Here is a 14057-nt window from a genome sequence, read left to right on the forward strand (position 1 = left end):
AAACATTGGTTCTTTTGACGTGAGTTCTGTTCGTCCTCTTGTCCTCTGGTTCTTTGTTCTTGTCCTCCGTTGCTCTCAGAGTCTGTGTGAGTGTGTGTCATATTCTACTTTTGGTGACAAATTTGCAAATTGCGGACTTAAGACCAGTTTATTTGGGACAGGCTGTCCAACTGGGGACAAAAAGTGCCCCTAATGAGTAAAACACAGTTTTTTGGGTTAGTTAATGTTAAGGTAAGTCTCCAAGAAATTAATGTGAGTCTATATAATGTCCCCAAAAGTGACCTAGGACAACGTGTGTGTGTGTGTGTGCTGACGTGTTGTGGCAAATGCGAGCTGACTGCAGAAAGCGCAGCACCCTCCTGTCTGTGGCCGGTGGAGGAAAGCCTGCAGCGACGCCACAATTTCTCTGATTCTTGTGTTTTCTTGTTAAGTGTTCGTGACAGTCGACTGTGATCTCTGTAACTAAACTCTAAATACACAAATACACATCCACCGCTCCAGAACTTCAGCAGTCATGATAGAAAAAATGAGGCCTCAGCCCGAGTCATTAAATTAACCCCTTCTTTACCTCATGGGTGAGGTGGCTGCAGCTCAGCATACCAGCAGGTCGTCCTCTGGTTTCTGACTGTAAGAGGTCTTTGTGTTTCTCTTTCTGGACAAAGTCAGTCATGTACAAACTACAGAACTACAGCTAGACTGACTGACAGGACTGTAGCTGAGGACAGGGATGGTTTGGCAGTGGTGGAAGAAGTATTCAGATCATTTACTTCAAAGCCACAAGAATTACAATTTTACACTAACTTTCTATCTATGTAATTTAAGGCCTTATGTACGTATAGTAAACATTTAAACAGTATTAGCTTGCATGTTACTGTTGTAGCTGCTGGAGGTGGAGCTAGTTTACACTACTTTATATACAGTTAGCTAGTTTAGTCCAGTGGTTCCCAACCTAGGGGTGGGGCCCCTCCAAAGGGTCAGCAGATAAATGTGAGGGGTGGTGAGATGATAATGTTTTAGTTTTTGGACTTTTTCTCTAATCTTTGATTTTTGCTGAAATATTGGATCATTTGAACATTTATTGAAATGAAACCATGTGAGAAGTTTAGAGGGAAAAATCACTATTTGGTGGAGCTGTTAACAACTCATAGACATCTGAAATGTGAGCCGACTACACGCTGCTTTTTGGTTTCATCTTTACAATGTGTTGTATTTTAAAAGCTTGTTATATTATCCATTGTGTCAAATCTTCATCTGAAAAATAACTAAAGCTGTCAAGTAAATGTAGTGGAGTAGAAAGTACAATATTTCCCTCTGAGATGTAGAAAGTAGCATCACATGGAAATACTCAAGTAAAATACAAATACCTCAAAACTGTACTTGAGTAAATTCAGTTACTTTCCACCATTGATCTTATTACTTTTTAGACCTCTATTATTGTCCAAAAAATACAAAAAACATGTCAATATTTCTTCAGTATTTAAAGTTTGGTCATGTTAGTTTGTTTAGAAACGCCTCCAAAGACTAATAACACTGATCATGTTTTCAGTCTCTGTAGAGTAGTTCTGTGTGGGAAGGTGATTCTGTTTATAGAGCTTCGCTAGCTTGCTGTGCTTTATATCACAACCTCTTGATTTACAGTGTAGCACAAAATAGTAAAGGAGTAAGTGTCTGCATTGATCCTCCCTTCACGAACCCGGCAGCAGCTGTGTGAGAGTTCTTTGTCTCAGCTGGTTTCAGTTTTTAGGAGAGCGATCAGCGAGACACCTGCTGAGGTTATTGTGAGTCCTGCAGGTCCCGAGCTTCGTCCTCCAAAATTGTTTTGTGTCCTCGCTGCAGGACGGTGGCATGACTGGATGTCCTCGGGGGCGATGATGAAGCCCGTTGTCATGGTGACGCAACCTGAGGATGCTCTGTTCCACTTTACAGTCAGAGCTGATACACTGAGAGGCTGCTTACAGCGACACTGAGGGACTCTAAACAGGGATTTTAGCTTCTGACTTGCTGTTGGAGGTGTTGAAATTATTTGTCTGTGTGGGGGTCACACCGTCCGGGAAGAAAACAAATGTGACTTATAGTTCTGCATGAGCTCAGTGGAATGTAATAATTATATCTCGACCAATACAGATACAGATATTTCAGAGGTTTTAAAACATGACATATCAGCCAAAATATAACAATTTACACAACCCATAACATAAATATCTGTTATTGATCAGTTTTCTATACAAGAACAAATAAATCTGCATCAAATAGGTACTTCTTTTGGCTGATTTATTGGTTGGAGTTTTCCTCCACATAACTTGGATTGTGAAGCAGAGAAGTGAATGACTTGAGTTACATTTGTGTCTCTGTTCCTCTGTATCTTAGTTTGATAGCAGTTTGCATGTGACTCGCATGTCTCTTTGCTTCTCATTACCTACAAAGCATCACATGGCGCCTGAGTACATCAGTGAACCTTCAAGTCCTTACTGTCAAAAAGGCCATATGTGCTGCATTATGGTTAAAGGTTAAACAGGTCATGGATCCTTACCTCTTCCTGCTCCTCAGCTTTAGTATTCAGTCTGCGGACACTGTGTTACTGCATCAATTAGTCCATTAGTTGATCGACAGATAATTCATCACCAACCATTTCGATATTTTGTTAATCATTTTGAATCATTGAAAAAATCCAGTTCCAGCTTTTTAAATGTGAATGTTTTCTGGTTTCTTTAGTCCTCTTTGACAACAAATTGCATATTGGCTTTATGTTGTTGTTTTTTTGTTTGTTTGTTTTTTAGCATTTTCTGACATTTAAAAAAAACAAAACGAATCGATTAATTGAGAAAATGGTAGACGGATTCATGAATTTAAGATGAATAATTCTTGTCTGACAATTAGACTATTTTGTGTAAGTGTCATTTTATCTTTATTTTTATTTGTTTTACTTGTTTTAGTTGATGATTTTTATGCTTTTTTATTTTATTTGTGTGATTGTGTTTATCTTCTGTCTCTCTGTTTTTGGAATGACTCGTAGTTTGAAAAGTGCTGCATACAAATAAAATAATTATTATCATTAATTATTTTCATCATCGATTAATCTGGCTGGTTATTTTTCTAGATTAATTGATTAAACGTTTGGTCTATAAAATGGCAGAAAATGGTGAAAAATTAGACAAATGAAAAAAGCATGAAATCAACACATGAGAAGTTGCAAAATGTATATTTCTTGGTATTCTTATTTAAAAATCGCTAAAATGATGAATCTTTCATCAACCGCTGCCTTTTCTCATTCATCTATCTCTGGCACCGATTGACACTGATTGTTCTCTTCAGTGTTTAATCTCCCTTTGTTGTGGTGTCCCTCAGGGCTCAAACTGGACCCACTCCTCAATGTACAGGCTCCTTTAGGACAAAAGACTCACAAACAATATCTATGTCCGCTGTTATGCAGATGAAATCCTGCTATACATCACTCTATCTTTGTCATTTTTTTTATGTCATGTGTTCACTCTGTTTTAAGGGTATATGTTCAGCTCTCCTCTCCACTGAAACCCTAACTTCTTCTTCTTCTTCTTCTTCTTCTTCTTCTTCTTCTTCTTCTTCTTCTTCTTCTTCTTCTTCTCCTCCTTTTTCTTGTTTTTGCAGGTTGTTCAGTGTTGTCTTGGAGACAATGACTCACAAGGCTACCGGCGAGCAGGCAACCACTCATCATGTGCCAGGGAAACCTGGAGGTCTGGACGTCAAAGCTCTAAGAGCCTTCAGAGTCCTGAGGCCCCTCCGACTGGTTTCTGGAGTTCCCAGTGAGTTTATGGACTGTAGAGAGAGTGCATGAGAGTCACGTACGACTGTTCACATCGTAACTTGTTTGCGCTGCTTTCCTGTTTCTCAGGTCTGCAGATCGTGTTGAACTCCATCATGAAGGCTATGGTTCCTCTGCTCCACATCGCTCTGTTGGTCCTCTTCGTCATCATCATCTACGCCATCATTGGTCTGGAGCTCTTCATAGGACGCATGCACAAGACCTGCTACTATATAGGAACAGGTATACACACACGCACACACACACGCACACACACACGCGCACACACACACACACACACACTTTTAAAGGGTTCATATTGTAGTTTTAGTGGTTTCATTTATATCCTGTTATGATTTTGGATGTTAAACATGGTCAAAGTTACAAAACCTGAGGTAAAAATGCTTCCTGGATATAATTCAGCTCCAACATGTACGGATGGATTTGATAAGATGACATTAGGAGTAAAGAAGGAGAAGAAAATGAAGTGATATCCTGCTACTATAGTTTGTTTACGTAGCCTCTGTAGCTGGCAGAAGCTTCCTGAAGCTGACCAATCAGAACAGAGTAGGCTCATCAGGGGAAAATCAATCAAGTCTAAATGTTTCCTTTTTGCGTGATTACAGTTTTGACCATATTGGTACAAAACAAATTTTGATGATCACCATCAAACCAAACAATAACCCAGTCTGTTTGTAGTAGAAAAGCTAACTAGCTAGCTAGCAAACCAGCTATTAGAGAACTAATGGTTCCCAGGAGAAATCCCGCCGCTCTGATCCTGCTATAAATCCGCCATGGATTTCCACTCAAGAGACTGATCGATCACCATTTGCACAAATATATTTGCGATTGCCAGCTGCTCCAGAGAGCCAACAATAATGTCACCAACCTAAAGGAAGATATCCGTCAACTGTCTGAAGGACTGCAGAAAGTTACACTGAAAACACAGAAACTCTTCTTGTGAATCCCTGAATCTCTATAACAAAGTGGGAGAAAGCAAATTTAGCCTGACACATAGAGCCACAATGCCAGTATTTAAAATAATACATCAGATTTAAATAAACTGGAATTTTCCTTTTTAAATTGCCAAACTGTCCTTGATTACCACGTTCCTGCCATGTGTGAGCTGTCAGAGCTTCACTAATCCTCTGACAGGATGTCTTGGTCTCATACGGTTATACGTGGTTTCATATTTCTGATATCTTCTTCAGATAACTATGTGGAGGATGACCCGTGGCCATGTGCGTTCGCCGGTCACGGGCGTCAGTGTGTCATTAACGGCACAGAGTGCCGCGGGCGTTGGGACGGTCCCAACGGAGGAATCACCAACTTCGACAACTTCTTCTTTGCCATGCTGACGGTGTTCCAGTGCATCACGATGGAGGGATGGACCGACGTTCTCTACTGGGTAACACACAGAACCGTTTAATCATCAGAACCTTTTAAAACAACAGAGACTCAGCTGTGTTTTCTCACCTTTTTTATTTTTATGTTTCTGTGTCTGCAGATGAATGACGCGATAGGATTCGAGCTGCCGTGGGTTTATTTTGTCAGTTTGGTGATTTTCGGCTCATTCTTCGTTCTCAACCTGGTTCTGGGAGTCCTCAGCGGGTTCGTCTCTCATTTTACAAAGAACAGATAGAATTTTATTTACAGATTCTGAATATCAAACCCTCAATATTTTAAAGTTATAAGTATGTTGGTAGTGCTGGTTCCACTGGTTAGTCTGACATGCAGATTTGTTCTATGTGTTGTTTGAATGTTGTTTGAATATTTCTTACGTTGTTTGAACGCTGCAGAGAGTTCAGTAAGGAGAGAGAGAAGGCGAAAGCTCGGGGAGATTTCCAGAAGCTGCGAGAGAAGCAGCAGATGGAAGAAGATCTGTGTGGATACATGGACTGGATCACTCAGGCAGAGGACATGGACGAACTGGACGAAGACGGAAACCCTCGTAAGACGGAGTCACTCTGTGTGTGTGTGTGTGTGTGTGAATATATGCTGATATGTTGCTTCAGTTTTATCTATTAAGCATGAATGAGAGCTACACACAGTCATTTATTCACAGTTAATTAAAATGTCAGTGACACAAAATTAATTTGCATCAATTAGTGAAGCCAATTAAAGCTAAATTGTTAATTGATGATGTCAATGAGGCAGAGATTCATCAGAGAAATGATGAAGCACCGTGCACTGGCTGTCAAAACACTAACGTAGCAAACAGGCATAAAATGAAAAAGCTTTTAAGTGAACATCTCGTTTGTAATGGAACTCATGGTTGTGGAGGACATTTTAACCACGGGGAAATTACAGGAATCGGGTCTGTAATAGACACGGACATTCAGCAGGACAAAGCCAAAACAGAAAGTCAAAATCCTCCCAAGGGGGGGAGGAACAGGAGAGTTGAAGGTGAGGCAGAAATAGAAGAAGCAAAAATCCTTATTGGAGTCATAAGTGGTGTCAAATCTGAACAAACAGACATGACACATGTATTGATATCATTCAGAGAGACTTCAACTTCCCGAGGAGATCATTATCATTATCTAATAAACCTCCTTAAATCTTGCCTGAGACTCATCACATTTTTAAGTTTTCTTCAGTATCACAGTAATCCAGCGATAGTCGTCTGTTACACTGCAAACAGGAGCTGCTGACAGCTGATTCAGTTAAGCATACTCTCATCTTTTAGATTAGCAGAAACAATTTTTGTAGTAGAAGAGAAAACTAAGAGATCTGCTTTAAAAAATAAAAAGGATGTTGCTCCAGATGGGATTTAAATTACAGCGAGTTCACTGAAGAGCAGTCAAGTCAGTGCAGCTGTAATTATTATTACTTGGGTTGGGCTGAAAAAAATGACCCATAAACTGAGAACCACGATACTCCAACATGCGGCATAAACCTCACAGATCTGTGTGGAGCGATAAAGAGACTCAACCTCAAGTTAATACATGAATCAAAGAAATGTTTTAGCTTTGATTGCTGCTCTTTAACCTTTATGTCGTCCTCCCGGGTCAAATTGACCCCGTCTGTTTTGACTGTTCCTTCTTTCCTCCCTCCCTCCTTCCTTCCCTTCCTCCCTTCCTTCTTTCCTCCCTCCCTCCTTCTCTCTTTCTTTCCTTCTTTCCTTCCCTTCCTCCCTTTCTCCTTTTCTTCCTCCATCCCCCTTTCCTCCTTCCTTCTGGTCCTTCCTTCCTCCCTCCCTCCTTCTTTCCTTACCTCCTTCCTTCCTCCCTTCCTTCTTTCCTCTCTCCCTCCTGCTCTCTTTCTTTCCTCCCTCCCTCTTTTCCTTTCTCCCTCCCTCCCTCCTACCTTCCTTCCTTCCTTATTTCCTCCGTCCTTCCTTCCTTCTTTCCTTTCCTCCCTCCTTTCCTTCCTTCTTCCTCCTTTCCTTCCTTGACTCGAGGACAACAGGAGGGTTAAAACATGACTGTAGATGGAAACATGCTTTCACAAAATTTGTCTCTGAATCATTTTCTGGAAATGATGTTTTAAATTTGAGCTACATTTATATGAAAGTTGTTAAATCTTCACTGAGGAGCCTGTTGAACATTTAGTCTAAACTTAAAGAGGTCTACATCCAGTCTGGATTATTCCTCCGTTGTGTATTTAAATGATGAAAGTTGCTCTTTTGCTTTTCTCTTTGTTTTTCACTGAAGTATCCTTCATGTGTGTCTCTCTCAGGTCCGTCTCTGGGTGATCTGTCCGATAAGAAGAGAGGGAAGTTTGGATGGTTCAGTCACTCCAACGACACACACGGTGAAACACACACACACACACACACACACACACACATTTCACACTCACTTTGAGCCTCTTACAGAAACATTTCCGTCTTCTTCTCCTACATTTCTCTCAGATTTAACAAACTCTCTTAACGTTGCAGAGATGTAACTGGACTAACCCTAACCCTTGATAATAACCATATCTGACATGTCTGACATGACTCTGCCATGAGCCTGTAAACACAGAGGGTTCAAAGGTTAAAATAAATATCAGGGCGACTCAAACATAGTTCAACAGTTTAACCTACAGACCTTCAGGTAACCCTGGATCAGATTCATCACACACACTTTAGGTTAATGCTGCGTTGTTTCTTCTTGGGAATAAATCTCGTGTTTGGATCCAAACCAACATCCAACACATCAGTGAGTCACACTGCTGCACTGGGTGACATTTTACCTCTTCATGAAGAGTTTGAACACATCGTTTTGTTGGTTTTTAATAGTTTTTTGGACAAAAACTGAGGAATAAGATTTGTTGACAATAAGCAAAATGCAGAATATCACCAGAATTTAATAATAAATACATAAAAATGTTGAAAGGCTGATCCTTTAACACACACTCTCTCTCTATCTCTATCTCTCTCTCTCTCTCTCTCTCTCTCTCTCTCTCTCTCTCTCTCTCTCTCTCTCTCTCTCTCTCTCTCTGTCTCTCTCTCTCTCTCTCTCTCACACAAAGTACGTGCTGCAAGTGTGTGTTCGTCTCTCCTTCAGTCTAAATGTAGAAAGTCTGTAAGATATCTGGGTCTCTGTCTGTCCTCCAGTTTATCTGACCCGGTTTCTCCCGGTTTTCTGTGTGTGTGTGTGTGTGTGTGTGTGTGTGTGTGTGTGTGTGTGTGTGTGTGTGTGTGTGTGTGTGTGTGTGTGTGTGTGTGTGTGTGTGTGTGTGTGTGTGTGTGTGTGTGTGTGTGTGTGTGTTCAGTGAAGATTTACTGACATTAAAGTTTAGATCAATTTTACCCACATTGACAGATTTAAATAAAATGATAAATAACTCGTAGTCTCACAAAAACAAAGATGGAAAATTCATCTTATTGCGATATATTAAAAAAATAAAATATGAATAATAACTGTCTGTCTATGTGTGTGTTTCTCTCAGCGAGTCTCCCTGCAAGTGAAACAGCGTCTGAGAACACGGAGAACATCGACGAGGAACACACAAACTGCTGCCAGGCCTGCTGGTAACACACACACACACACACACACACACACACACACACACACACACGTTAAATGCTTTATTTGAACCCACCAATTACAATCAAGCCTTCACAGTTTCACCACCTGCCAGAAGGCACATAAATAAAAATCTTACCACAGGATCCACTCACTGACTTTCTATGCAGCTTTCAACCATGTCTCACAGTTTTCATCAGTTTGCTCGGTTGTCATGGAGACGGCTCAGCAGTCCTCACGTGGCCTTAATATGAACCTTTGCCGTGAGCATAGAAGAACAAACCTGGGTCATGTTAGATCTGGTCTTAAACAAAGAAAAGGAAAATTAAAGGAAAATAGATTATATATAATAGATTTTTGTCAAACTCGAAATCGTGTAAATGTTTTATCTCTTTGTCCAAAACTAAACTTTATCTCATATTATCATTAAAATACTCTGACCTCTTCCTTTCCTCTAACTGCTGATTCTGTTTCAGACGGTAAACTGACTTCAGTGTTTTTTTGTTTCAGCTCTCGAATGATGAAGCTCAGCTGCTGGTGAGTTCCATGTCCGTCAGATATTACAGAGAGCGGTGTCACGTTTTAACCAATAGATACTTTAAAGACTGACCTCCTCTCTGATTATCAAAGTAATGCAACACTACAGAACTGTCTGATTTTCAATACTATAGCATTTACTTCACTATTAGTGCAATATACTATCTTCTTCATTAGGTTGAAAGATGTCACGTTATAATGTAAAGGTTTGAGTAGATGTTTTTGTAACTATACTGTCTCTCTGTAGTCGGACGTTGCGGCGGTGGAACCGAGTGTGTCGCAGGAACTGTCGCACCGCCGTCAAATCGGTGACGTTCTATTGGCTGGTTCTGCTGCTCGTCTTCCTCAACACCTCCCTCAGTGCCTCCGAGCACTACAACCAACCCGATTGGCTGACCCAAGTCCAAGGTAGGAAGTCGCTCCGTCGGCCGCCGTCCTCCTCCTCCTCCCTCACACGTTGAGCTGAAAATTAAAACGATGAATGTCTCTGTGTGCAGACATCGCCAACAAGGTGCTGCTGTCTCTGTTCACGGTGGAGATGCTGCTGAAGATGTACAGTCTGGGGCTCGCTCACTACTTCGTGGCGTTCTTTAACCGCTTCGACTGCTTCGTGGTGTGCGGCGGCATCATGGAGACCATCCTGGTGGAGCTGGAGATCATGCCTCCTCTGGGGATCTCGGTGCTGCGCTGCGTCCGCCTGCTGCGTATCTTCAAAGTCACACGGTGAGACACACACACACACACACACACAAGGTCATAACTGAGTCATCGACACCTCCTCTGACGTCACTGTCTGTCTGCTCAGTCATTGGACGGCGTTGTCCAACCTGGTGGCGTCCCTGCTGAACTCCATGAAGTCCATCGCCTCCCTGCTGCTGCTTCTCTTCCTCTTCCTCATCATCTTCGCTCTGCTCGGCATGCAGCTGTTCGGCGGGAAGTTCAACTTCGACGAGACGCAGACCAAACGTAGCACCTTCGACGCATTCCCGCAGGCGCTGCTCACCTGCTTCCAGGTATCTAACTATCTGACTACACTGTGATGTCACAGCGTGCGGGGGGAGGGGAGGGGAGGGGAGGGGGAGCGTGTCACTGACGAACACCTCGTTGACCGTGTGTGCAGATCCTGACGGGTGAGGACTGGAACATGGTGATGTATGACGGCATCATGGCGTACGGCGGCCCCGTGTTTCCAGGGATGATCGTCTGCGTTTACTTCGTCATCCTTTTCATCTGCGGCAACTGTATCCTTCACCTGCTTCAGTAATCTAATTTAATTTACCTGTTCGTCACTAGACTGCTCCCATGTGAGTAAACGCATCACAGCATTTAAACACTAACGAAGATTATGTTTGTTTATTTATTGCACTTCAAGAAAAAAATACATAATACAAAAAAGGTAATACATGCAGAATTTTTTTGAGATTAAGAAAAGAAAATAATAACTAACAAAAGAGAAATGTGCAGAAGGAGCCAATAAAACCTATAAGGGCTCGTCGGATGGCCCTCCAGTTGTGAGACATACAACATAAAAACTTAAGAGTAAAGTAGACAAATACATACAGAAGCTAAACAAAAACATGAAAAAACTAAGGTGTTACAAGTGTAACAACAAAGGTGACAATTTACCGAGGCATAGAATATGACAGCGAGAGCGGTTATGATGCTGCAGTATTTAGTTGATCCAGAAAGAAGACTGTGGTTTATTGGTTGGTTTATTTCTTAAATGCTTTTAGACTGGTGGTAATCGGTTCCAGCAGAAAGGAGCTCTGAATCTAATTCAATCAGGAGAGACCAGAGAATGAAGTAAAATAATGTTTATTATGCAGATGATATTAATGATTAGGTATTGTCAAAGTCTTTGGCGCTTGGACTCTGAAGGGAGAATTTTTGAATCGAAGGACGTAAATCCAGAGCATCAGCATGATAGATCCCCTAATGGAGTCCAGACACTGGTGGTGGTGGCTGATGACTTCGATCAATCAATCTTGGGCCAAATCACAACAAGTCATCTTAAGGCTGAAACTGATCAGGCTGATGAAGTTGAAGTGATGCATTGAGGAATATGAAGACTGGGTGGTGATGGGGAGGTGATGGGTTGCACAAAAACAGCATCAAGAAAGCACCTGAGCAGAAAGGGAGAACATTTAAATAGACAGCTGCAATATGATAGGCTGACAAAGAGGGATTGTCACCGTGCTATTGGTTAGACTTGACCAGGTGATGTGAACAGCTGATGTATCAATTGATGCTCCAGAAATAACAACAAGGAAAATATGAGTTTTGACAGAGATCAGTATGAGCTGTGAGAAGGATCGGGATGACTAAAGAATGAGAAATAAAACTATGACGTGAGCATACAAAAAGGTGGTCTTCCTGTCTGAACTTTCACTAAGCTTTATTTGAAAATTTAGAAAAAGTTGTCCTGGGAAAGGATGATTGGCTGATCTTGTATTGTAATTATGGATTTGGAAGTTGAAGTGAAATAAATTTAATTTTTTAAGAAGAAGCTCAGCTGATAAGTTAGCATTACCGTTTCTAGCTAAACTAAACACAAGTGAAACAGGAAGCTTCTGACTGAGCGAGCAGCTGAAAGCATCCTTCCTCTGAGCACAGTTCACACCCGCAGTCACAGTTCTAGTTTTGTTTTGTTTTGCACAAATTCAAATTTACACTCACAAACAAACAAAAAAAACACCTAAAAAATGTTACAATGTTACAGAAAATATGACCACATAAAAGTGAGAGCAAACTAAATAGTAATATAACAACAACAATAACTAAATAATACATCTGCACATGATACACGACAACCATGAATGAAACAAATAAAACAAAGATGGACAAAAATACACAGAAAAAAGCAGTCAGAAAGCAGCAGTTAAATGTTCCTTTATCTTTTTGTGACTTTTTAAAGAGGAACAGTTTTTTTGTCAGGTGGGGAAAGACGTTTCCAGCATTCTTGTTATCTTTCATTTCACGATATCCTCACAAACGTCACATTAAATGAATACTGAGATTAAAACAGTATAAATCCCATCATTGTCCGACCAAAACTCGTCCAAATAAAATAAAAAAACAATCGAAACAAACTTCCCCTTTGTACATTTACGACTACAAATGATGTCTTTCCTCTAGGTCATTAATAGAGGTGCATTCAGGTGCTGCAGGAAAGCCCATTACACAGAGTTGAATGTTGCGTTTCTTAGCGTGTGTCAGATATCCTGTTAAACGTCTTCTTGGCTATCGCTGTGGACAACCTGGCTGGAGGAGACGGAGACGACGCCAAGAAAGAGTGAGTGATGGAGGGATGAAGGGATGAAGAGGTGGAGACGGGAAATCATTTTTAATTTAGTTTTTGCTTCAGACGATGTGAAACACAACAAGAAGGAGGAGTTAATGGAGGGAGGATGAAATAAAAACATGGGTAGAAAACTTAAGAAAAGATGGATGATGATGCAGTGAAAGAAGAAGGAGGGAGTACTTTTAATACTTTTCTGTTGTTCCTGCAGTGAGAAGAAGGAGGGAGTACTTTTAATACTTTTCTGTTGTTCCTGCAGTGAGAAGAAGGAGGGAGCGGAGGAGGTCCAGGGGGAGGGGGAGGGGGAGGCGCCGGCACCTCAAGAGGAAGAAGTGAAGGTGAAAAAAAAAAAGGAGATCTGACTTTGATATTTAGTCTTTATTGTGTGAGTCCGTCAGTTTGACTGTCGTTCGTTTCTGCAGGTCAACATCGATGAAGACACGGAGTACGAGGAGGAAGAGGAGGTGCCTGAGGGAGGCGAAGGTCAGTCTCACAACTAAACCCGATGTTAGTTTTCTCTGCTGTTGGAAAATGTTACATTTTTCTTGTATTGTAACGTTTCCTCTGCTGCTCTCAGAAGGAGGAGACCAGTTAAAGATTGCCGATCTCGCTCCTCCTAAAGAGAAGATTCAGCCAATCCCAGAAGGCAGTGCGTTCTTCTGCCTCAGCAAGACCAACCCGTAAGTCTGTTACCAAAGCTTTAAGTATGTTTACTATAAGCTGCAAGATGAGTATTTCCATGTGATGCTACTTTCTACATTTCAGAGGGAAATATTGTACTTTCTACTCCACTACATTTATTTGAGTTTTAGTTACTTATCAGATGAAGATTTGACACAATGGATAATATAACAAGCTTTTAAAATACAACACATTGTTAAAGATGAAACCAAAAAGCAGTGTGTAGTCAGGCTCACATTTCAGATGTCTATGAGTTGTTAACAGCTCCACCAAATAGTGATTTTTCCCTCTAAACTTCTCACATGGTTTCATTTCAATAAATGTTCAAATGATCCAATATTTCACCAAAAATCAAAGATTAGAGAAAAAGTCCAAAAACTAAAAACATAATCATCTCACCACCCCTCACATTTATCTGCTGACCCTTTGGAGGTGCCCCACCCCTAGGTTGGGAACCACTGGACTAAACTAGCTAACTGTATATAAAGTAGTGTAAACTAGCTCCACCTCCAGCAGCTACAATAGTAACATGCTGCTCTAACACTGATGCTTCACTATTAATAATCTAATGATGTCATAATAATAATATATCAGTCAGAGGACCAAACCACTACTTTTACTGTAATACTGCATACTACATCACTCATAATACTGCAGTACTTTTACTGTAATACTGCATACTACATCACTCATAATACTGCAGTACTTTTACTGTAATACTGAATACTACATCACTCATAATACTGCAGTACTTTTACTGTTGTAGGATTTTTGACTTGTACTGGAGTATTTTTAAATTGTTATATTTGTA

General features: G+C 40.9%; 1 protein-coding gene across 1 annotated transcript in view; it reads left to right on the plus strand.

The window, feature by feature from the left end:
* LOC133987730 (voltage-dependent L-type calcium channel subunit alpha-1D-like) overlaps window positions 1-14057 on the plus strand; it is a 50178-nt gene that overhangs the window by 11970 nt on the left and 24151 nt on the right. Inside the window, 16 exon segments of the mRNA XM_062427173.1 lie at window positions 3625-3779; window positions 3869-4021; window positions 4990-5186; window positions 5286-5389; window positions 5578-5729; window positions 7457-7531; window positions 8654-8735; window positions 9241-9267; window positions 9515-9675; window positions 9765-9990; window positions 10073-10280; window positions 10388-10508; window positions 12484-12559; window positions 12825-12873; window positions 12988-13048; window positions 13143-13245. Coding sequence (XP_062283157.1) covers window positions 3625-3779; window positions 3869-4021; window positions 4990-5186; window positions 5286-5389; window positions 5578-5729; window positions 7457-7531; window positions 8654-8735; window positions 9241-9267; window positions 9515-9675; window positions 9765-9990; window positions 10073-10280; window positions 10388-10508; window positions 12484-12559; window positions 12825-12873; window positions 12988-13048; window positions 13143-13245 — 1950 coding nt within the window.

The sequence above is a fragment of the Scomber scombrus genome, chromosome 10 (genome assembly GCF_963691925.1).
Source record: "Scomber scombrus chromosome 10, fScoSco1.1, whole genome shotgun sequence".
NCBI classification, from domain to species: Eukaryota; Metazoa; Chordata; class Actinopteri; order Scombriformes; family Scombridae; genus Scomber; species Scomber scombrus.